Here is a 24,548-nt window from a genome sequence, read left to right on the forward strand (position 1 = left end):
GGCACAATTACTGCTATTAATGAAGACGGAAACATTCCCATCCCCACTGCCCAAGGAACAGATGTGTTTACTACTAGGACAGAATAAAAGCAGCATTTGTTTCTTTTGATGTGGACAAACAATAGAGAAAAAAAACAGAGGAGATGGGCTCTGCTCACTGTCAGGCTGCTCTGATGCAGGCATGTGTTTGACGTAACACTGCTGAAGCATTTCATTGATGCATGTGCAACTGCTGGCTCATGTTTTCATGGTGAAGAGCCAAATTCACCATAAAAGCTAAGAAGGAAGACTGACCAAAAATTTGGGCTTTTATGGAGGTTGGAAAACAGGCCGCAACAGATAACAGGCTCTTTCCCACATGAAGACAAACCACAGCCACAGTTTTCATGCACTCTAGAAAAGCAAGGAGTCAGATGTCTGAAAATAGAATAGGAACTGCTTTAATTCAGCCTTCCTTTGAAAGGAGCCCTCCCACTGTATCATCGGGCAACAGACAGTTGCAATGAGCCCAAAGCAAGCGAGCAGTGGCTGGTCAGAGGGGCTATGGTGAAGGAACACCACACAACACCACTCTTGGTTGTAGCCCTCATCTGTAATTTGTCCTCTTCTTTTTTCCTGTAACACTCAGAGACCTTAAACTCAATATAATCTGTTTATAAAACCTTAAAGGGGATATTTTAGAAGGAACTAAAAGCGTGGGGTTTTTTTGTCCACAGATGAAACACTGGTGTAGTTGAAGACTGAATCTGTAGTGGAGTGTTAGTCAACTGTAAACTGTAGGAGATGTGTGCATTTTACACAAACTGAATACAGAGGAGAAGGACGAATCTGCATCACTCCAACTCTGATAACGTGCACGGCCTTCGGAATTCCTGTCCCCGCTCGTGGAGCCATTTATTGGACACTGCAATGACATGAAGGTACTTGGTCACTGCATCCTCCAGCTCATCCTTCTGGCTAAGCTACGAAAATTTTAAAAATCCACTGCTTAAGTATTTGAACACAATACACAAATGTGAAGTTGGCCTAATCCATCAAAGGGGAAAAATACCTTTCAATAGGTACAAAACTATGTGAGACCATTAAATATACTACTATATTTTAAATATAAATAAAAAACACACAGTATTACATACATAGTAACACTATGTATAGAGACACTATGTATAGAGTCCCTTTCTTCAAAAGGGACCTAACACTTCCGCCTGCTTTTTATCCTTCTGTGAGGTCCAAAGGAAAAAAGAAAGGCAAAGCAACCCACAGGCATCCCCTTAGCTCCAGGTCGCAAGCAGCAGGAGCATCACCATGGACACTTACCCCATTTGTTTCCAACTAGTACTGGGCAGGCTGCGTGCCGTGTGCTGTAATCTCCTTCTCCACTTGGAAAAAGATTGTACCAGAATACAGCTGTTCCCTGGAAATTGCAGTGGAAATCCTCAGCTTTTTGCTCTGTGTGACACCAACTTACTCAACAATAAGATAGAGGAGCATGTGTATTTCAAAGATTCCTTTTAAATTGAAGGTTGTTTTCCTTATTCTAACATTTCTTTGCTATGGAGTGAGACTCTGATTTACTTCACGTCCAAAACATGACTATGAGCCAACATGCAGCAGCTCAGAGAGTCCCGCAACCACCAGTACAGCCCCAGCAGCTTCACTTGTAAGCACGCTGTGACCAGGGCTCTTTTCCACATAAACTCACTGTAAAGCTTTCTTTCCAATGTTCAAACATACATGCTTTACGGTTTTGTGCAGGTGAAGAGAGGACAGTTAAACTGGACAATAAACCCTTCCTCACCTTTTTAGGCCAAACGCTTGCTCCTACTTCAGGAAAGACGGTAGCTCCCCCTGCTGACACGTCACTCATCTGGAAGGGTGGGAAAAGGCACAGGTAAGCTGCAAGCCTCTGCGTTCCTCAGATGTCACGTTTTAGTAAAACAAATAATTCAGCACCTTATTTTATGTCTCTCACTTACTGATCAAAGGCTGCGTGATTAAAAACATTAATTCTAAAACCCACCCGTTTGGTTTGAAGTGCAATAGCCCCGAATGATAAGTGCTGAAATGTCATGGCAATGACTGTGCTGTAAATCTTGATGCAGATATAAAAATGAATTGGCAGTCAAATATTTTAAATTGCTACTGAGCTCTGAGGGAAAAGAACCTCCTTAAGCACTTAAGCACAGGTAAGAGCCATGACTTACAGGTAAGGTACCTGTATTTGTTACTATGAGGTGATGGCTGCCTTCATCTGCAAATCACTTCAGTTTAAACAAAAGTAATGAAATAATTCAGCTATACAGGATGTGCAGTGACAAGACCTTATTGGCAAAAGCACATGGCAGAAATGTATCACTTACATAAAACAACCATGTAGCAATTCTGTTGCCTGTTCCCAATTCTTTAAAAGCATCTGGCTCGTCTTTCTGTGAATAAAAGCAAGCAGGTTTAACAAGCATTTCATTTTGATTATTGAGGAGCCAATGACAGACAGCTGCAGAGCCAGCAGTGGACAAATTCATGCAGAAAAATTTTCATTCACTCTAGTCAGGGGCAGGAACTGAAGGTAAGTGCACCTATTTAGATAAGGCATTCAAAATGCTACAGGACACAGAAGTCGTGCCCAAGTTGCTACGGGGTAAGAACAGCTGTACCATCTGAAAATTAGTATACAACTCCACTTTAGAGCCGCAAGGGTAATTATTTCATTACAGCTACCTCAGCCTTCTCATCCTCCCCCAAGAGGAGCACGAATGAGGGCAGCTCTCCAGCCCCAGGCTCAGCCAGACCCAAGTGAGCCCTGCTCCCTGCTGCTCCTCTGCCCTCACCAACCTCCCACCGACAGCCTTCTGCATCCTGCACTGCTCCCTGGCACAGAAGCTTTTGGAGTGCCACGAAGAGCCTCCGTGAGCGATTCATTCAGCAGCGTGCTGTACTGCAGCCGCAGAGCACCCGTGGCAGCCACTCCTGAAGCTTTCAACAGGACTAAGGTAGGTGCATACTAAACATGAGTGTGGGGCTGTGCCAACACCAGTCCAGCACTGTGTTCAGAAGGGAGCACTTGATTTAAGGAACAAAGCCCCACGTTGGGGGGGGTATGAGCTAGCTTTTGTCACACCTCTACTTTAGTAGTTGTTTTGGTTGTTTTCTAAACACGCAGAGCCCACCTCCTGTGTTATTTGTGTGCACACTAAAATTTCCAGCAATCAGTATTTCAGAAACTAACCCAAGCATTTCCAAACAGAAACTGTTAAATCACTTGCAATGCTTTTGAGCATGTGCTTACAGAGCAGAAATTCTGATTAATAGCTGGTGGCTTGGATTCACAGCACAAGGATAATCTGAAAGCATTCAATCACAAACAAGTGTGCCCAGTAAATAACCAACTGAATTCAGCGTAATTATTTCCAGCACTCTGAAATTTAAGCTGGAAGAGAAATAAGTTTTGAATTTCAGTCAAATAAAAGGGGGATTGTGTGATGAGAACAACTCAGTAGTAAAAAAAAAGAGAAAAAAAAAAAAAAAAAGAAAAAGTAAGCCTTTTCCAGTTTAAGTAGTCTGTCAGCAATCAGCAGCTAAAGAACAATAACAGAGAGCACTTGAACAATTTCTTCAGCAGCACAGAGGATGCCTGCATCTCAGCTCTGGCAGAAGAAGTGCTCTCTCTGTATGGCATGGCCTGCACGGTAAGCTGCAATGCAAGTTTTACTACACTGCCTCCAAAACTTTCCATCTAGAAAAGGGCATCAAGCTGTCAGCCCTGCAGCCACATCTGCCTTAACCGCACTGCAGACCCCTGTGTGCCAGCCTCAGTGCATGGATGCACCATCCTCTGTGTGCCAGGAGCACAGGATATACACTGAGCATCTGTGCAGTTTGACTGTATGTTCTTCAGTGGCTTTACATTGCCAGTGCCTTGGTCAGCTAAAATTCTAAATGTGGTTCCAGTGTAACAATAAAGCCAGTGCCCTTTGCTTTGGTAAGAAGTGTCTGTCATCTCCTTAAGAATAGCTCCTTATAAATTATGGTTTTGAAGAAAACCCTTGTTGCTCCACGATGTCTGAAATGTTTCTCAGTTCAGCTGGTGGTTTAGAGGGCTTCTCCACTAGCACGGATTATAAAGTTGAAGAGCTACAAAATTTAATTCACGATAAAGAACACAAGTTGTGCCACAGCCAGGAGGCCCAGGCTTCACCAGGTGACTAGCTCTCCTCCATCTACTTGCCCGTGCAAAGTCAAAGTGGGGTTCATACTGTCCTCCCACTCCATAATTTGCCACCTGAAAAAGAGAAACACAGCACTTGTGAAGAAGAAAGAGGTGGAGACAGGAAACAGGACTTACCCTTCCAAAATCAAAATGAGGCTCATATTGGCCTCCTACTCCGTAGTTGGCTACCTACAGCGAAAGGAGAAGCACAAAATCTAGTAAAGCTACTTTATCCAGACAAGAAAGGTCAAGAATTTGACTGTCAATTAGAGCCTTTTGATAGATGGGGTTTCATAATTAAGCTATAAGAAATCACAAGTCTCTGACAGATGAAATGTACCATGCTCCTGGAAGCCACACTGGCTTTATTCACAAATTAATCAGACTTCACTGAGACATTCTTTTTCACACCAACGAGTCCCTTCCCCATCCTCCAGGGCAGAAAAATACTTTTTCTCTGTAGAAACATTATTGGCAATATTCCTTTCCAAATAGGTTGTATCATTCAAATCTAAATCACTTTTTGACCCCTATGTCACTTTCACATCTCTTTCTCCTCTTCCTTGCATCTACTGTCAATTTTCAGCTAGGTGCTTGGACATTTTATCACCGGGAGGCTTGAGGAAGGGCTCCACCAGTATAAATAAAAAGAAATTACATTCATTCCGATAAACTTTATGAGCTTTGGTTATTCGCTGCAGCAGCAACGAACTATTTCACACTACAGCAAGTGCTACTCTGCAATGACAACTGCTTCTACCTCCCTGTGAAGAATAACAGTCATTCTTCTCCTGATCTTAGATCCAACCAGACACCAACTTAGCTGGCCCCGGATGTAATGAGTGTCTGTGACAACCTCCCAGACAGGAGCACTGTTCTACATGCACTGCCATCCAAAATGAAGAGCACCATACTTGTGGAAGTCAGTCACTCACCTGAAGTTCCTCTGCTGTGGAGACATCGAGCCCTGTTAAGTCCTGTATCCTGGTGTTAATGCGAGATACCACAGGGCTTTCATATCCAGACAACCAAGCACTAAGTGGAAAAAAACCAATACATGACTAAAATATGGTAGAAATAGCCAGTAGGCTATCAGTGCACGTGCTATATTTAGGATTGCTTCAAGTTTGAGAATATCTTTTGTAGCTTGCAAAAATTTGGTAGGTCAATCAGAAATATTTCCAAGAGCTGCATACAACAAATCTGTTCTGGAGAACACTTAGGATCCTGGTTAAAGGCAGCTCTAAACCTAAGGGCCTTACTCCCCACGTGGGACCATCAAGTGATGCAAGAAAGAGTTCCCAACAGTGACCTTTGGTTCAAGCTGTGTCTCTAAAACAGGCACACTACAGTTCTGCTCTTACCCGTTCCAAACAGGTAATTTAGACCGCCCATTTGATGCAGCAGTTGGGAAAAGAAGAAGTAAATTACTTTAGCATGCACAGGTTCTATGTGAACAGAACTCAGCTCTTCTACATGTCACCATCCACTCACAGGTGAGTGCTGTGCATTCTGTCTACTCACGTTACTTACCTGTGCAATGATACTAAACATCATTATGAAAACAATTAAGTAATGCGTAAAACACTTCCTTTCCCCTGTTGAACAATTTCTACCGAAACAGTCTACCACAAATTTGGTATTCAGAACATTTGAGGAAGTGATTTTTAAGGGAGAAATGTATATATATTTTTATAGATATGAAAAGTCAGCCTCAGAGTTTCAAAGACATCTTTAAACATCTTCTGTTGGTAAATCAGGCATCGGCGTACCAACATCAGCATCCCAAGGCTCAGCAGTGGCTGCTGCTGCTTTTACAAGACTGTTGGACCGAAACACCTGTGCACAGTGCCTGGCTGCTAATAGCATCATAGATCTGCTATAAAAATGAACTTTCCTCGAGTCTACGATAAAGATTGGTTTGCTTTCATCTAAAAATTTGTATTTAAAAAAACAAAACAAAACACCAAAACGTTGTGTTGGAGGAAGGGTAGCATGACACGTGACAAGACACTGACACAGGTTACAGAATCTCTACGAGCATGGATTTTTTTGAAAGAAAAAATGAACCAGATGTAAATGACTTGCACAAATACAAAGATTCATCTGCTTCTGCATACTGTTAGTATGTGTTACAAAGTGTTACAACGCAGCAGCCTTGGAGGTCAGGAGAAAGCAGAGAGCATTACATGAACTGCTTCCCAAAGAAGCAGCAGCGATGCAGAGCCATGCTTCACAGCCACATGCAGGCAGCAGCCACAAGCACCGCACGCCCCACGCTGAGTTCATGCCCAGCAGCAGCCCCTGGAGCCCTCTGCCTAGCGTACCACATAGGCTTTAAGAAAAAAAGGAAAACAGCACCCTTCTGTACTATGCTGAGTATTTAGAACTGTAGCGGCTGCCCTGAGTCCTTCCCTGTGGCGAACACTGCTTCCTTCATGAAGTAAAACTACAACACCTAAAAATGAAATTAATTGTCCTGGGGTACAAAGGCAGCCTGACAGGTGGAGGACCCCGGGACCTGTCATCAGGCCATCCTTCACTCACTGGAGGATGTCCCGGCTCAAAAGACAGCCGTGAGCAGAGCCGGTGAATTACAGAAATGTTAAGAATTATTTCTCTAGGAGTGCTGAGCTCATGCTGCAGGATGTGTTTTCTCCTTCCTCCCACCATGAGCCGGCTTTTAGCAGTGCTTACGACTGCTGCACACAGCTAGCCACGTTTATGCACCACGCCTGTATGTCCGCATCACTTCTCTTCTGACAGATTTCAACAGCACAAAAGCTTTCTGCAGCACTAATGTTGCATCACTTGGAAAAACGCAGCCTGCTGCCCAGAGCTACATGACACATGTGGGCCTATGTGCCCCCTGCACAAGTCAGCCTCGTACCGGGCATCACGACGGCCGTGTCCTCAGCCACAGCACAGTAGCACCACAGCAGAGCATTTCAACACTGCCACTGCAGCAGTCACTGTTCACACAAAACACTGCCTTCCCCATTGAAAAGCTTTCTAAAATGTATTTATCTGGGGAAAAAAAAAAAAAAAAAAAAAAAAAAGTAAAATGGTGGAGAGGTAACAAGGAACAAATAAAAGCCCAGCCTGGTATTCCTGAATTGGAAACTTTACCACCCGATATGGGTGGCTGCTGGGAGGAGAGGAAAAAAGCAGCCCTTTGAAAGCCGTGTCAGATCCGTGCTGGCGCTGCAGGCAGCACAGCCTGCCCGTGCTCCGCGCCCTGCTGGCAAGGTGCCCCTTTCACACAGCCTGCCACGTCCCACACCGCAACAGCAGTCCTCTCACAGATGAATGCTGTCATTTCTAAGAGCGTTTGCTAGGAAAGAATGTTTGATGAGGGAAAGCAGTCGGCTATTAAAAAAATAAAGCAAGCAGTCTTTTTGGTTTTCAGGAGCAATGATTCATCTGTAATCCAAACCAGCTCCAGCAGCCTTAAAGCAGGAGGACACTTCTACCAGCAGCTCTGCACGAGTGCAGCCAGCTAGCACTAACAGCACAACCTCCTCATGCTCCCTTCCAACAAGCTCTGGCTCGCACTACTCACTTGGATCACAGCAGCACAGCGATGCCTTGTTTTACGCAGCACATACCAGTACTGAAGATTCGTGGTACAGGTGAGAGACACACACAGCCTCTTCCATTGTCAGGGTGAGCAGAACATTTTAGTCATTAGCAGCACCAGGCAAGGCATGCTAAGCAAACTTGGGAACCCCCATTTTAGTTACCACTAACACGTAGAAGTATTTTCTATCTCAGATGGCCGCTTGCTTTGTTATGAGACAGCTCAGTTAGAAAGACTGAAATTAAAATTAAAATTAGTCCAACTTTGCCCCCCATTTAGAGATGAAGCAGTACAGCCACAGAACAGACTTCCTTGGACTGGGAGTACCTTTGGAAGACGTTCCCCTTACCTCTTAGAGACTCTGTAATGTGCTGTGGTCAGTTTCCCAGTCTCGGGGTCATGAACAGTAGCACGGCTCAGCTACAAAAAGAGAAAGGACAAGGGCTTACCCACCTAGCAGGCTGCTTTTTGCCAAGCCACAGGTGTTTGAAAGGGTTCCGATTGGTCTGGATGGTATGCAATGCTCTTAAATTAGCAATATTTGAAGGGCAACAGAAGCTGTAGCTGCCACGTCCAAATCAAAACAAATTCGTTGAAAAAATTTGGTTAGATTGTCCTTTCACTTTTTTCCTCCTTTTTTTCCCTTTCCTTTTTTACTGTAGACTACAGACTTTCTGCAAAAAAATGTATGATGCTGAGTTTCACAGACAGTTCCTCTTCATGCATAATTTTAACTCCTTAGTGAACTTAGGCTTAACGCAGATGGAATGCGCGGCCAATCTTTAACTACCTCTACTGAAAGTGGGAGGGAGATCGGGGCCACAGTTCCTTTCAGAAACAGACAGGCTTTCTCCTGAAGCAAATTTTGGAAAACATTTGTTAAATACAAGACTTGCACTACGTTATAGACGAAGTGAAAAGAATCAGGAGACCAGCTAAAAACCAAGCTTGTTTTCTGCCAGATTTGTGCTGGCAGGAGGCAGAAGGGCCCAGGCAGGAGCAAGGGGCACTCCTGGGCACTGATGCTGTGTGACTAACAGACACACTGCGAGTGCCAGTCCAGCTGCCACCACACGGCAATGACCTTGAGCACCTCTCCCACGTGTTAAGGGGCTTCAGGTGCTCTGCTAGATTTTGCAAAGGGAAGGAGGATAATTTTTGGCTGGTGACAACAGCAAAGAGAAAGGGAGTACTAAAATCACTGCAATCCACTGAAAGTTTTGCAGCATTAAATATTTTTGTATGCTGAATGAGATACCTGCTTTTGGCACAGATCATCACTTGAGAACACATATTGAGAAGGTGACCAAAAAAAACCCAAAAAAACCAACAACAGACAGAAAGCAAACACTCCTTCTAGCTGAAGGAAAAGACTGAGAAACTCAGCAGTAACAGCCTGTTACAGGATCTGCGTATAATAAAGTGATGGACTACAAAGCCAAAGTTGTCTTTATAGACCACCTCCTTTCTTCCCATAATGAGCAGAACCTACGTACTCATTACAGGCCCAAAACATCTGGCATAGAGCTCTCTTACCTTTTGCTAATTCTGTAATGTGCCGTCTCCAAGGCTCCTGTTATGGGGTTTGAAATGGTGGCTCGCCTCAGCTGTGAAGCGAACCATCAGAACAATTGCATTACAAAGCAAATAGTGCATCACTGCAATCCGACCACTCAGAAGCCTAAGGGGAAATGTCACACAAGCCTCTATGCAGACCACCCAAACCACCCAGTCACCTTTCAAGGTGGTTTTTCTTTTACGGAACCAGGGAAGAAAATTGTAAAGCTGTGATGGGAAGGAGGGGGACCCTCCCATTTTATTGGAAGGAGAGTTGAGGAGAGAATTTGTGTGTGGTTTTCCTGTTTGTTTTTAAATGTATATGCGTGTAGATATTTTTATAAAGCAGTAGAGAAGATCAGCTTTTTCAGGAATCAGTGTTGGCACTTCTGGAGCAAGAGCAACAGCTGTCTGAATAAAGCAAGCTGGAAGCTTTCCTTTTCTTCATACTGCAACAACTGCTGCAAGCAACACAGTATCGGGACAGGTGTACAATTGGTCCTTTGTTACTCTGTCCTGCACGTGAGTTTCACAGTTACATTGAATCCAAGCAATGCTGTGACACTGTATACATGAAAGATGAGTAGAAGCCTACCTTCTGAATATTTCTGTACTAAACGCAACTCTGCACACTTCTTTAACAGCAACTGCTAGGAAAGCCTACTTGCTTTGTCCATGGACACATTCACATTTTGTGAATTTCAGAGTGTGAACTCCCAGCTCAAGGCTTTACCCTTTCCTCTACTGCACTCCATTTACTTGACACTGTCCCATCTGTGGTAACACCGATTCAGATTCCTTGTACTGCAAAGACACTCCACTGTTCAGAATGGAAAGCTTCAGTTGCAGAGCTTACATTTCGGAAGAAGTTGCACATTTTGGTGAGCTCTAGGCACAACACGGCACACCAAGTCCCACACCAAACACAAGTAGCATTTTTCTCTTGTTAAAGGAAACTAACTTCATCAAAGCCTCCCTATCCCAGCTGACAAGAACAGGTGCCGGGAACTCTGAGCAAACAGCTTCTCATCCCATCCCACGCAGACACATGTAAGAATCAAGTCACAAATGTTGACTCCAGACAGAGTCCCAAAGCTGGATGCTAAGCCTCCCTCCAGCCAGCTCATGGCAGAGCAACACAAGGCTGGGCACAGATCACACAGCAGGATCTTCTGGGAGGCAGCAACAGCAACATCCCCGGGATCAAGCTGGGGACAGGCCATCCTTCTGCCTTAAAAATAATGCTCCTGCTGCATTGGTTTCTGAGCTCTACAAAGCCTTGGCCACAGGAATTACATGGAATACTAACAGCATTGAAATTCTACATCACTGAACTGCAAATCTGCAGTCTTTGACATGAGCCAAACATTTGACAGGAAGAACATCTTGGCAGCTCTTGAAGTTTAAAATAGCCACGTGTTCAGAGATCCATTCAGGCTCTTATTTTCCATGCTAAGACTTATTTCTACATCATCAAGATATCAAGTCATACTTCACAGCTATAATGCCAGGTTCTGCAGCAGCAAAGGGGCTTAATCACCAAGAGACAAACAACTGGCCTTCAACCTTTCGACCTGCAAGCTAGCAAGGCTGCTAGCAAATGTTTTATGGGCAAGTGAAAAGAGTCACTCGTACCTCCATATAGCTCTGAGTGTCACCTCAGAAACACAACACATCAGCCTTTAGGAAGCTTTAAAGTCCACTTCAGGCTACCTAATACCCAGTGTGGTGGCCAAGGGCAGCCTCACCTGCCACGTGTTCAGATATAAGGCACCTCTAGCTTACTTTGCAGCAGATGAAGCTAAGTGTCCTGTACTTAATGAATTTCTTCCCTAATCTTCATTTGCTCAGCTTTCTCTGGACAATAAGCCATTCAGGCTGGAGAAAGGAAGCAGGAAAATTAGACAACTTCAAATCTTATTTTAGAAATAACTGATAACTTGGAGAAATTGAGTTATTTCCTTATATCTACATCTTAAATGCACACGATGCAGTCACACCAGCTGGATTCAGACGGCAACTCAGTCAGTTCTTTGTTTATCTTGGACACTCCTGTTCACTCTGACAGCTGATTTGGCTTGGAACCAGGCCCTCAGAAACAAGAACCTTGGAATCCAGTTTCTGAAACAGAATTTGAAGATCTGAAATTCTGAATAAGCAGCATAGAAGCACTGATAAGTCTTGCCCTGCTGTAGCTTTTTCATTTGCAGGTAACTTCAGAGCCTGGGAGACAGAAGTCATTTTTATATTTCTATACTGAATGGGCCATTCATTACTGTCTATAGAGTAAAGTGGCACTCCAAACCAGAGGAATGCTTTTCCCTAGAAGGCTCTCTTATCCATGTCATAATGCATGGCAAATCAACAAAAGAGGGAGAGCCTATCTGATAAGTATACTTCAAGGCAGCCTAGCTGCAGTATGTTTGTTTTCTGTCATATAATGCTCTCCTCCTCTTCTGAAACAACATGCACTGCAACTGTCTGCCAGAAGAGCCTAACTGTTGCCACCTGGCTTTTAATTACATAGGAATTCCAGCTTCCCCATCGTCTCCTAGAAAGAGTGTCACCACAAGCTGTAAGTGAGAGAAGCAACACGTGAGCACAGTGCACACAAATCCGTGGTCAAGAGAGACAGTCACACACACTCACATAGAAAGCTACACACGGATTTACGATTCCAAAAGGCAAGGAAGTGTAAGGCATTTACCCTTGGCTTTGCTAGTTCTTTCACAGTTTCAATCTCTTCATCAGAAATGATATCAAGAAAGCGAACAATTCGAGGCTTGTCCCACTCATCTTCCTGTTTGACAGGGCCCAGAATGTATCTAGGATTCCTGTTTCCATCGTAGTAGCGGCAGAACAGTCTTTTTTGTCTCCGAGGAGTCTGAAATCAAGGTGGAATGAGATAATCAGAGAGCTTCCATTAGTATCTCTAAGAAACATAAAGATGTCCTGAGAACAACAGACAGGAACAATTCCCTTTAAGAGATGCTTTAAGTTTGTGAAATCATAGAATAATTGAATCATTTTATTTGGAAGAGACCTTTAAAGGCCATCTGGTCCAACCCGCCCTGCAATGAACAGAAGGACACCCACAGCTCCATCAGGAGCTCAGAGCCCTGTCCAGCCTGACCTTGGCTGTCTCCAGGGCTGGGGAACCACCACCTCTCTAGGCAGCCTGTGCCAGTGCCTCACCATCCTTATTGTAATATATTTCTTCCTTATATCCTCTGTAAATCTCCCCTCTTCTGGTTTGAAATCATTTCCCCTTGTCCTATCACAGCAGACCCTGCTAAACTGTCTGTCCTCTTCTTTCTTACAGCCCTTTTTGATACTGACAGGCTGCTATGAGCCTTCCCTTCTTCAGGCTGCACAGCCCCAGCTCTCAGCCTGTCCTTGCAGGGAGGTCTTCCATCCCTTGGATCATTTTTGTGAACACACCCCAACAGTTCCATGTCTCTCCTGTACTGAGGACTCCCCATCTGGATGCAGCATTACAGGTGAGGTCTCACAGTGCACAGCAGAGGGGCAGATCCCCTCCCTCGCCCTGCTGGCTGCACTGCTTCGCATGCAGCCGAGGATACAGTTGGCAGATCAGGCCCAGCTGGCCAGTTTACATACATACATACATACATCCCAACTGGCATGGCAAATATGCCTGGCCTATAATTCCTTGTCAGCTGGATCTGGTGAAAATATTCACATAATTTCACCCCACATCAATATCAGTACAGATTTGCCCATTTTATCCCCTTTTCGCTGAGATTTTGCAGAATTCCAAGATTAATCCCAGTGAGAACTATGGGTTAAGCTTGTCAGTACTTTAAGCAAATTAACGTTACTCTGTAATACTGCAACAAGCAGTATTTTACACAGTCCTTCTAAAAACAATTTTGTCACTAAAGAAATTGTACTGAACTGGTGTTCAGTACAATTACTTAGTGTGTCCAAGCTAGTCAGCAGTAATATTCTTTTCCTATTGGACAGAATGGAACACGGAATAACTCCATCACACACACCAACACTCAGCTTGACACACAAAGCCACCTGCTGTAACAGTTCCTTGCTTCCACGCCACACACAGATTCTGGACATTGTTTTGTTACAGTTGGTTTCATACATTTCAGAACAGTCTATTCCACTTTACCATTTTGAGACCCTCCCCACGGCACAGCATTTCGTACTTCCTTCGCTCAGGCAGGTAATCCTTTTTCTTAAACTCAGTTTCCTTCTCTGTCTGGTCTTCTGCATCTGTACTGGACTTATTGGCTTCCTTTTCTTTGGCCATGATATATTCAAAATACTTCATGTTTCCGTTTGCTCTTTGATGCTCAGGATCTGTTGAAAAAGAGACAGTTATCACCGGCAAAAGAAGTATTCAGAAGAGACAATATACAAAACCAAAAGCAACAGATGCTCCTCAAACAGAAATCAGAAACATCTATTCTGGTCTGAGAGTATTCATGGGATAACTGAAACTCCAAACTAGGATGGAAGAATGCTAGTCTGCAGCACACCCAGTAAAAAAGAACATGAGCTATCAAAGCAAAGCTCAATTCATTCACACTTAAGAAAACAATTACTGTGAGGCCAGGATCCTCAGTACACGCAGGTTTCCAAGCACAATAAGCAGGGTTTGGCCACCCAACCCAAGCAGAGCAGGAGGGACGAGGAAATTGCAACAGGCAGGCAGGGCTGGAATAGCATGACTGGCTTCAAGCTTAACAGCTTGGGAATTAACATTTCTGGTGACCAAGGTTTTGGCAATCATTAACCCTAAAAAAACACTTAAGCTTCAGTTCACTAATTAGTGCTTCTCACTGGCCTTCGATATACAGATTATGTTTATGTTCTTCACACAGTCCATTGGGGATAATTACAGAAGCACAAATTGTTTTGGTATTTCATTTTAAAAAGCCTGTAGACAAGGCAAGAAATCAGTAAGACCAAGACTTCTCAGAACAAATCCGTGAGTGACACCTGCACAACCACAGGGCTACATCTTGCTGAGCCTCAGCTCTCTCCTGCACGTACCCAGTTCGAGAAGGCGCTTGGTGAGCATCATTGCTTTGCTCAGATCCCCCTGCTGATACACAGCATAACTCAGGTAGTCCAGAATATAGACTTTATCTGCAGAAGACACTTCTCCCTCATCCAGCTGTTTCAGAGCTTGCTCCATCCAGAGCTCAGTGTGGTAGTAATCGGCCTCTGTGTACGCAATCTTTCCCAGCTCAAAGCAATCTTCAGCTGTTAAAAAGGATTTGTGCTTTACCCCTGTATTTGAAACAAAACAAAACAAAGATTTTACACAGAACGCTGTACTGGATCACTCCTCAGAGCCACATTCAGCTACTTCCTGTTCTTCAGAGCACCATTTATTTCTTTTGCTGTTGTGGTCTTTAACATCTCCCACACTGCAGTGGCTATTTGTTGAACATCCAGTGTAAGTGTTTAAAACCTGCAAACCCTTAGCAGAAGATAGAAATGGTTACGTGCAGTTTGCCATTGCCAGAATACCAGAAACTAGCTAAGTGCCTCTACAATTTGTGGAAAAGAAAATAAACCCTCCTTCCTCAAAACACAGGACTCTGAGCAAAAGTAAGCTAAGGAACAAGCTCCAGAAATCTGTTTTCAAAGATACTGTATTATTTCTTCAAAATGTTACTGAAGCACACCTTGTGTCAGCAACAGCTTAGCAAAGGACAAAAAGAAAATGCCCGTGAATTCCCAGCTACTTGAGATTTCTGAAATCAGTCTATTTTAGAAATATCTGAAGGGACCTCTGGAAGAGGGAAGTAAGTAAATGACAGATTCCTATTTTTGCCACTGTAAATGAAGACCCATGGAAAAACCACATTTCTTTTTGTGGTAAGAGAGCATTTGAGATAAAGTAAAAAAGGAAACTAAGACACAGATTGAAGCTTTTCTTCTTGCCCAGGACCCGTCAGCTTTACAGCTAGACTAAATTCCTGATTACATCTCAGCACATCCTGTATTTCTCCCAGCAGCTCCCACTGCTGCTTTCCAACAGGGGAATTCCATTGAAGACATGCCTTAAGAAACTGAAGAATTGAAGAGACGGTCCACAAGAAGGAATATCCTGCACATACTAACACCCTGTGGGTGTTGGCCTGGGATGGCCAGTGATTTCAGGCTTCTGAACATGAAGCCACCTATAAGCTGTAAGGCAGCGCAAAGCTGAGGGGACGCAGTACGGAGGTGGGCTGAGCACTCTCAGACAGGCACAAAGAGATCCTCTGGAAGGAGTAACAGCTTGCAGAGCCATGCTCTGGTACATTTAGGAGCAACATAACATCCAAATGTGAAAGGGCAACTTAAAAGAGTGCTTAAAACAGCAATCATCAAATTTGGCTGTTAACCAGTGTAAAGAAACAGCACAGCTTGTGAGGCAAGAAGAGAATCAACAAGCAACACAAAAGCAGTTCTGACCAAAACTTGCCCACCTCACAAATGGAAACTCCCTGGGAAAGGAGACAAAAAGCACAAACAAGTAAGCACGTGGCACATTCCTCTCCGTAGCTCTGAAGGCCAAAAAACCAACTTATTCTCTTTTATACTCTAGGGCTTTTGGGTTCTGCAGTAACACTTGATCATGCACAGTCTGGACAGCTTATTGCTTCAAAAGAAGCAATAAAATGCAGTCCATCCAAAGCACTTTGTCTTCTATTCCTGTGCTGTTTTAGGACAAGAATAACAAACAGCTTACTGTAGTAGAATGAATCTGCAGCTCTCTGAGACAGTTTTGAGCGAAACCCAAAAGCAAGGTTATACAGCATAACATATAAAGCCAATTATCCTTAATTTTATTAGACATCTGACCACAATGAGCACTTCCAAAAACACAGATGGATTGTGCAAAGTTGATTTTTTGCCAGCTGGCACAGTACTGGCTTTGAGCAGAGGAAACAAGACAAAAAACTAGCAGAGAAGAGCCTTCTGACAAAGAAGCATGTCTCCTGCATATAAACCTGCTCCTCTTGCATAGTGCCACACAAGCTCACATTCTTTTGTGTGCATGTGATAATGGTTCTCTCCCTTTGTTTTTGCAGTTTATACACCCCATGAAGCTGAAGCCCAAGTTCAAATACAACTTAACTTTTTCACCACAAGGAAAATACTGATTGCAGCATATTGATTCTTTTTATTAAAACCTATTAACACTATATTATCACCACTAGAAGAAAGACACATGACTTAACTAAAAGGAAATCTTCAAGCTCTAGTACGAGGAGACTGGTACAGATACCTTCACACAACACAGTTAAACAAGGTGGAAGATTGTGAAAAGATTTGTAATCTGGACATTTGTAATCTAGACATTTATCCCAGCGTTACTGCAGATAACACCTGTGACCCTTACCTGGAAGATTCCCTCTTGAGAGGGTGTCTGTATCCAAATTATACGTGTCTTGAAGCCGCAAGAGGGCTTTTGCTGCACCAGTCTGATCTTCATCGTTTGGAAAAAACTGCCGCTGGATCGTCATGTTGGAGATGAAGCCTGGAAGAAGAGGAAAACACTTGGCCTTCTTTGTCACAAGAACTGTACCAACTCACTGCATTAAATGAATGACTCCCTGTTCCAGGGAAAGCCAACGTATCAGGAAAGGCCATTACTGCAGATTTGTTTCAAAAGGAGTACACCAGAGGCTTCACTCAGAAACTATTTATGCCGTAACATAGCAAAAAATAAAAAAAATAATGCTACATACAACACATGGCATAGGCCAGGCCCCAGCACGCTGCAGTGATCTGCGCCTCTTCAGGATCACCAGGGTGACAGCAAACCTTTTCCAAATGTTCTACTATTGTTTTCAGGATTCTACAGCTGTTCGGTGGTAAAGTTCCAAATACTGAGGATGCCCACCACTCTGGGCACCTGCCCATACCAGCCCACCCTCCCTGCCACTCAGATCTGTCCTGCCCTAGGGCAGATCTCTGCGTGATACTCTACAACAGTTGTTTAATCTTAAACATAACCTGAAACACATTCATGACACATAGCAGTAGGAGAACGCTGGCCTGAACATCCCACGGATATTCAAAATTCTCAAGAGCTGTTGCAACTAGCTCTTGAGCTCTAGGGAGAGAAGGAAAAGAGAACGAAAAGAGAACAGGATGCAGAAGAATTGCTGGAAAGCGTCTTCCGTATCTCCTCCAAAGCCAGGCTCCCCGAGGAGACAAAGCAGGGTGTAATTACTGACAGTATCAACAATATGGGTTCCAAAGCCCAAGGATGACTGCAATGCCAAATGCATACAGAACAGCAGTTTTTCAGCTGCCTATTTTATCATAATATAAACCAAGGCCACACACAGCACAGCAAAATAAAAACCTTCATCCGACCCCCAGAGATGACAAACAACAGGGAAAATAAGCAGCAAGGTGCTATACAATATAGTTCCATGAGAAGTCTCTCAAAGAGCTCCACAAGTAGGGAAAAAAATAACATTGTGACCAGTAATTATCAAACTACTGCAGCACCCTGTGTTAATACACTCCAGACAAATCTGCTGTTATCTCAACCCTTCGAGCCCTGTGTTGAGCACCAAACTGCTGCTGTAATCTTCTTTTCAGTGGGAGGACTGCCCATTTTTCCCCTTCTGTTTCTGCAGTCAGGAGACTCACAGGCTGTTTGTACTGAGGAGGGGAACAGAATTCCACAGAGCCGCCAGAAGGAATGGCACCAGCAAAGTCAGCCATGAGGACCCAAGTCTCAACAAGCAAACAGCCACTGACGTTGTCAGAAAGTAACTTTTCTACCAGACAAACTCTTTTGTCTGGACATCCCAAAGCACAAGTCTTACGATGTTCCCACTCCAAGTACAGGGCCAATGAGACGGTTCTTCTTACCAGCGATGAACACTGGGTCTTTTCTGACAGTTCTCCTTGTCATTTTCTTCTACAAACCTACGCCTAACATCAACTACTTGTTGAGATAGGTTTCCACAGGTCAAATATAATCAGCCCAGCTTCCTTTTTACTTGAAATCTATTTCACAGCCAACTGGTAGGTCCATTTCTCTACTGAAGAGTTTCTACTCTGGTACAGGAAGCAAGGCAGCCAATCATTTACTGAACTCCTTCAGATCTCTTTCACAAATGCTCGGACTCTGCCAGCATTCAGGTTTCACACCACTGTGCCTTAAGGGCACTGAGCACCTCAGTAGTGACAGCACTCAAAGACAAGTTCTCCGCGTTTTGCATTCTGAAGAGGTATTTTCCCCTTTTTTCTTTTCAATGGCACTTTCAAACTTTTAGATGCAGTGTTGTGAAATACAGGTGAGTACATGAGGACTGACCCTGGCACCTTGCACAATTTAAAGCCTCCAAAGAGGTGCCTCTGGTTAAACATCAGTTTTTCTAAAATTTGTGTAAAACTCCACTAATAGCACGCTGGCATCAAGACAGTGGGCCTTCTGCAAGATACTTACTTTTTTATGATAGCATCTCAAAAGCAGACTTACAAACCTAATTCAAAGCACTACCTGTGAAAGACAGTCCAGGAAGTACAATCATAATGTGATCTGATCACTGCTTTTGCTACTAGTGTACTTACCATCCGACATGTCCTTCAGAACCAGGCTCTCCAGTTCACCCCACTCTGTGTTAAGCCGTTTCATCAGCTTGAATGCATTTACAGGATGTCCCAAAAAACCTTCGGGGTCTTTCGTAGCAGTATCTGTCAACTTATCCAATTTCTCTGCCCATCTAGAGTGAAGACACACAGTCATTAAAGTTTCTTGTAAAAGTTATAAAACTGATTTCAAACTACTCAACAGACTGAGACAATAAAAATCTCAATACAAATTGCAAACTTTTTTCTGCATATAAAGCACTTCTGGAATGAACAAAAAGCAAAAAGGTTTTTGTTTTTTTTTTTAAATCATCTTTGGCTGCAGCCAAAATCTCAAACTTGTGGGGTTTTTCTGTTTTTCTTTGTTGAGACGCTGTTGAATGAACTCTTTCCTACCATGCCAATGCAGTACACCAGCAGCTTTTGTGCACAACTAATCAAGAACAAGGCTTTATCCACCTTCTTTCCTAGACACACACACCTAGATCTATAACAAGCCCATTCTTTACCCACCACAAGACTGCCTTCCATATCATAGGCTTGCACTAAAAAAAAAAAAAACACATGGCCCTTTGGTTCCCAAATGAGAGCCCAGATCAACTTTCTGGGGCTGTAATTCTGACTCCGCCAACCTCCCTCGCTCCTCAGTGACATCATCTGTTCACAGATCCAACATGCTCTGAAATACACAGCAACTACTATTGTTCATCTGCCTGTCACTCCAGCGGAAACAGCGAGGGAGTTCACTCCAGCAGGCACATCAGTCACGCTGAAAGCACCAGCACTGTGCTGCTGTGCATCTGCAGACAACGCAGCTTCCCCTCCCTGAACCAAACCATGCATTTGTTGAAGTGAAGGCATGCAACAACAACCTGATAACAGGATAAATCCTGTTCATTAGTTAGAAGGGGCCGCAACCCACAGCGAATACCAAATATCAACCACAAAAAGAAAAACAAATAGAAAATCTGAAGCTGCAGAGGATTCTGCGACAACTGGCATTCAGCACGCTCCAAAATTCAGCACGTCTGAGACATCTGCTAATGTGCCACACTGTGCTTTCCTTCTTTCCATACTGTCTTGAGATGTTTTCCTATGCTCTTACAGCCCCCAGCAGTGGTTCTGTCAGCAGCAAAGTGACTGACAGGGCTCCCAAGCAAATGGTGTGCTCCAGTTGCTCCTATGGACCAACTCCTAGCAACACAGGAGGACTGACCTGAAGCAAGCCTGAAGAAACTTGTGTCAACAACTTGTACATTTACAATGCACACGCACAAACCCATTGTACATTTCCCATTTGATGGCTATCTAACTTCAGGACTAGGTGAGAGTCACTGCCATTATCAGCCACAATCACAATTCAAGATTTCTGCCAAGTACTTCCCATGAAAACCTTGACAAGCCACACAGGGTGTGAGCCATCCTCCCCGCTCCAGTGAGTCACCAGCTTTCATTCAGATTAAGTCAAAGCAAGCTACCAATATCTTTGAGTACAGAGCCCAACAAACCCTAAAGATACAGGCGTTCCTCCCACCTTCTTCTCTCTCTGTCAGTTATTCCAACTTTTTCCCAACAGCTGTCACCTCCAATATAGCAAAAACAAAGCTATGACACCTATCTGATTAGCTATATTTACACATTTTTGTTGTTCAATCTGCTTGGAGATAATAAAACAAAACTAGAAGTGATTACTGGGGACAAAACCCCAGTAATAGCTTCTAGCTTAATCTTTGCCTCAGAGGCAAAATTCCTCAGGTGTAATGAACCTTGGGAGGCATTTTTTAGATAAGGCTGGACTCAAATTATTAGCTATCAGCGTCATCAAACAAGCTGCTTACTTTTTGATCTGTTCCAGCTTGCTTTCTTCTGCCTTGATGTAATCTTTCAGTGATATCACCAGATCTTTCTCTGTGTTAATTAAGTCTGTCATATGGCCTAGAAAAAAAAGTTGAACACTTTGGTTAAACAAGGAGAAACAAAAACAAACAAGAAACTGAAAACAGAAGAGTCTTTTTCTCTTCTGTATTCTTCCTTTTCCTTCCCCAAAATGCTCCCACATCCTGCTAGCTAAACTGGAAGGAGTACTTAAAGCAAAGCTTTTTGCCTTTTCTTTTTTTTGAGGAAGAAAATCTCATGCTGGACAAAGCTCGTTGCCATGGAAATTAACATAATATCACATATTTATTATTAGAACTAATTCAGGATTCATTTGGTAAAGGAAATAAGTTGGAACAGAGTAAGCTTTCATCCAAACATACATAATACAGAACAAATAATGACAAAGCTAAATATATAAAGACTTTATCTGTGATACGTAATAATACCTCAGACTTATTTCTAAGCTCAGTGGCATGACTCCAATAGCACCCAAACAACCTTAGTTATTAATCAACAATTGTTTTCCTTCCTGCAAGCAGGCAGAACAGGTTCACCATGAAGTGATGCAAGGCGCATCTTCAGCTGCGACCCACAGCACTGGGACACAAAAGAAGGCATGCTGACATACTGGTATCATTTTGTACCTCCAACAGGTGTTTTGCTTGCCTTTATAAGCATGCATCAAGACACACCAAAACTGTGTTTACAATTCAATACCCATAGGAATACATAGCAAAACAAAGCCTCATCAGACTGATTGCACTGACTGAATTCAAAGGATATTTCCCTCAAAGGCAAGAAAAAAGCCAATTGCGTCCTAAGAGCTAGTAAGTGGATTTAACTGTATACCAATAAAAGCCTTGCACTCCATTAACACACCACTGCAGAATCAGTATGACAGTCATTAAGAAATTCTTTCAGCTATGTAGCATATACACCAAAGCACGTCGCACCAATTGAGGTGAAGAAGTCCGTATGGGCAAAAGAAAAAGGCAGCAGAAATCCAAGGGCAACGGTGCACCACATCTTGTTGGATGCCATAGCTGTAGCTCAAAGCTGTCACCTCACCAGGTACCTACAAAAGAAACAAAGCAGGTGAAACATCCCTACTCACCGCACACTCGACTCATGAGACAGCTCGTTCTCTCAAGTAAGGAATATCTTAGAAGTCATCATGCTGTCTTGGAATTCACAAAATGTTGGATTTTTATTTCCCCATATGTGAAAACTTCATCTTTCAGGCATTCTGTCTCCTCAGGTGAATGAAAACAACTGCAGATACTAACAGAAATAGTTTACAGCTCTTTCGAAGGCAAAATGATTAATTTAGGGAGGGGAAAAAAGCCCAACACCTTACAAAGTGGCTCACTCTGCCCGTTTAGGGAAGAAAAGGATTTGCTTTGGACTGAGTTGCAAAGTAAAATCTGGAGAGGGAAAGCTGGAGACCTGCTTTCTGCCCACTCCAAGTCAGAGCCCTCAGCCCCACCAATGCTCCAAAGCAGCATTCCTCCCCTCCTCCTCACCTGCTTGTCCCCACCATGGGCAGCCAGGCATCAAGCTAAATCCAACTATTCCAAAACCAATTCATCTAAAACAAAACAACCCTGTAGCTCCCTTCATTCACCCTGGCTCAGCTCCTTCTGTTCACTATATAGCTGCACAACATCCAAGAGAGAGCAGCTGGGAGGCACAACTGGCAGCCAAAGACAATAACATCAGGCAGTGTTGTTTCTGGTAGCAGCGCACGTTCAACACGTTTGTGGAACTGCAGCTCAAAATGCAATGAGCAGAAACCCAACTCTCCAGCCAGCCTGAAATGCTTACCTAGTTTTCAAGGTAACCCAAAGATACTGATAACAACTGTATGAGATCCTGCGGCTGATATTAGCCCCATTAAGGAGAGCTCCAATTGAGTAATTGCTTAAGTTAACAAGTTACATCTGTAGTACAACCAGTACTCTCAAAGCTGCTCTTCCCTTAAAAAAAGCTGTGTCCAAACACACCTTTCAGCTCCCACTTTGCTCTGCAGAAAGCTGGGTGCCTCCGGCTCACTCAGCGGCCAAGCCAACACATCTGTGAATCAACCACCAAGCACAGTTTTACTGCACGATAAATATTTGCTAACATTATCAGTACTCAGAATTCACTGAGCTGTTTGTTTACTGGCTGTTTGTTTACCTGCTCCTAGCTTCACCAGCACACTGAAGGAACTGGTGGCAATAATCACAAATTGCAACAGGGGAAACTCTGTGGAGGTACAAAGAGAAATGTTTGTCACAGTGACAAGTTGGGCACAGAAGAGACTCCCAAAGAAACCTCATTTCCCACTCTTGAAGAACTTTGAAATAGGGCAAACCCACGTGCAGCCCAACCCAAGCTCCAAGCTCAACCGGCTCTGAACAGAGGGCTCAGCTGGATGACATCCAGAGGTCACCTACAATTTCATTAGTTCTTCACAGTCTCCAGCTCTCCTGCCTTTCACAAGGGCTCAGGTCCTGCAGCAATGTGCAGCCACCCAAGATGACTTCCCTCCCAGCCAGAATTCTGAGCTGGAAGCAGAGCCCAGGGCAGCAGCCAGCCGTGCAGCTTTCACTGCCTTAACAGCAGTTGCTAAGTAGCACGACTTTCAAAACTTCTCCTAGAGGATCACTACACATTCCCAAATCAAAGAAAACAAGGCTCAGTTAGGAAAGGTGCTGGAAATCCCTTACACGCATGAACTGCCAAATAGGCAGGCTTAATTTCTTCCTGTCAGAGACATACAGTAAACCGATATGAAATTGCTCTGTTACTGCCATCAGTCTGGCTCTCCTCCGCAGCTGCGTCGCTCTGGAACACACCAACATGGCACATGAGCATCTCAGAGAGGAGGGAGCCTGCTGCCCACATACAGAGCAAACGATTCCAGTGTGAGTGAGGCTGACAGCTTCAACACAAGAGTTCCCCAACTTTCTGCAAGATGTATGTTTGCTTAGCTTCGAAACTGCGAGACATGACAGAGTGGGAAAAAAATGATGGGGGAAAATAAAGCAAGGAACAAACAAGCATGAAGATACCAGTAAAGCAGAGCAGCGATACTGCCGAGTGTGGTATGGAACTCCCCTAACAGTAGGGACAAGCAACAAATGCCATTTCAAATGATGGACCTCCAAGATGGGTTTTTCTGATGAGTTTTATAGAGTTGTCAGGGTCGTATCAGAGAGGATATGCACGGAGCACCCATGCAAGCAGAAGGAAAAGCAAAACTAAGACCAAGTACACGATGAAAAAGCCTCAGAGCAGCCAAATCAAGACAGATGGTGGCTGAAGACCAAAGCATTCGGCGAACAATACTATTACACAGCAGTTCTCACCATCCATCCTAAGCTCCCTGGTGCCCACCGGGATCCAGAAAGCAACAAACTGCTGACAGGAAACAGAAACTGAGCACTGAGTTCAGTGTGGAATTATTCTGGAACGGCTCTAACTTAATCCCTAAATAACATTTTTTTAAATTAAGGTAGCAAGCAATCTACTTTAACTAAGAGAGTCAAAGTGAACAGTATTTGAGAGCAGAGAAGAGCAGCACAAGCAGTGGCAGCTGCCCCCTGCAGCAAGGCTCCCTCTCCAAACAGGGCTGCAGCCTGAGACTCATAACTGGAATCCTTACACAAAATGAAAGAACTTTCCCAAAGTTCTTAGGCACCAAGCGCCACTTTCAAAAGGCCTTCCGCTGATCTCCTGAAATTTCTG

At 43.8% G+C, this 24,548-nt stretch overlaps 1 protein-coding gene across 4 annotated transcripts; it reads right to left on the reverse strand.

Moving 5' to 3' along the window:
• Positions 1-706: 706 nt before the first annotated feature.
• P4HA1 (prolyl 4-hydroxylase subunit alpha 1) lies at positions 707-21,857 on the reverse strand (the record flags this gene model as incomplete). Of its 4 annotated transcripts, none has more annotated exons than XM_079536095.1 (14): positions 707-904; positions 1,318-1,414; positions 1,799-1,867; positions 2,361-2,426; positions 4,226-4,279; positions 5,143-5,242; positions 8,137-8,207; positions 12,052-12,228; positions 13,492-13,682; positions 14,379-14,618; positions 16,726-16,863; positions 18,921-19,072; positions 20,777-20,873; positions 21,770-21,857. In XM_079536095.1, the coding sequence occupies 14 exons, from the start codon at positions 21,855-21,857 to the stop codon at positions 834-836; spliced, it is 1,611 nt and encodes a 536-aa protein (XP_079392221.1). In that variant the 3' UTR covers positions 707-833. The 4 variants fall into 4 exon arrangements, with proteins under 4 accessions (XP_079392221.1, XP_079392222.1, XP_079392223.1 ...); XM_079536096.1 differs by lacking the exon at positions 4,226-4,279 and adding an exon at positions 4,343-4,396; XM_079536097.1 differs by lacking the exon at positions 8,137-8,207 and adding an exon at positions 9,324-9,394.
• Between the last annotated feature and the right edge of the window lie 2,691 nt (positions 21,858-24,548).

Source organism: Tetrao urogallus (assembly GCF_951394365.1).
Source record: "Tetrao urogallus genome assembly, chromosome: 5".
NCBI classification, from domain to species: domain Eukaryota; kingdom Metazoa; phylum Chordata; class Aves; order Galliformes; family Phasianidae; genus Tetrao; species Tetrao urogallus.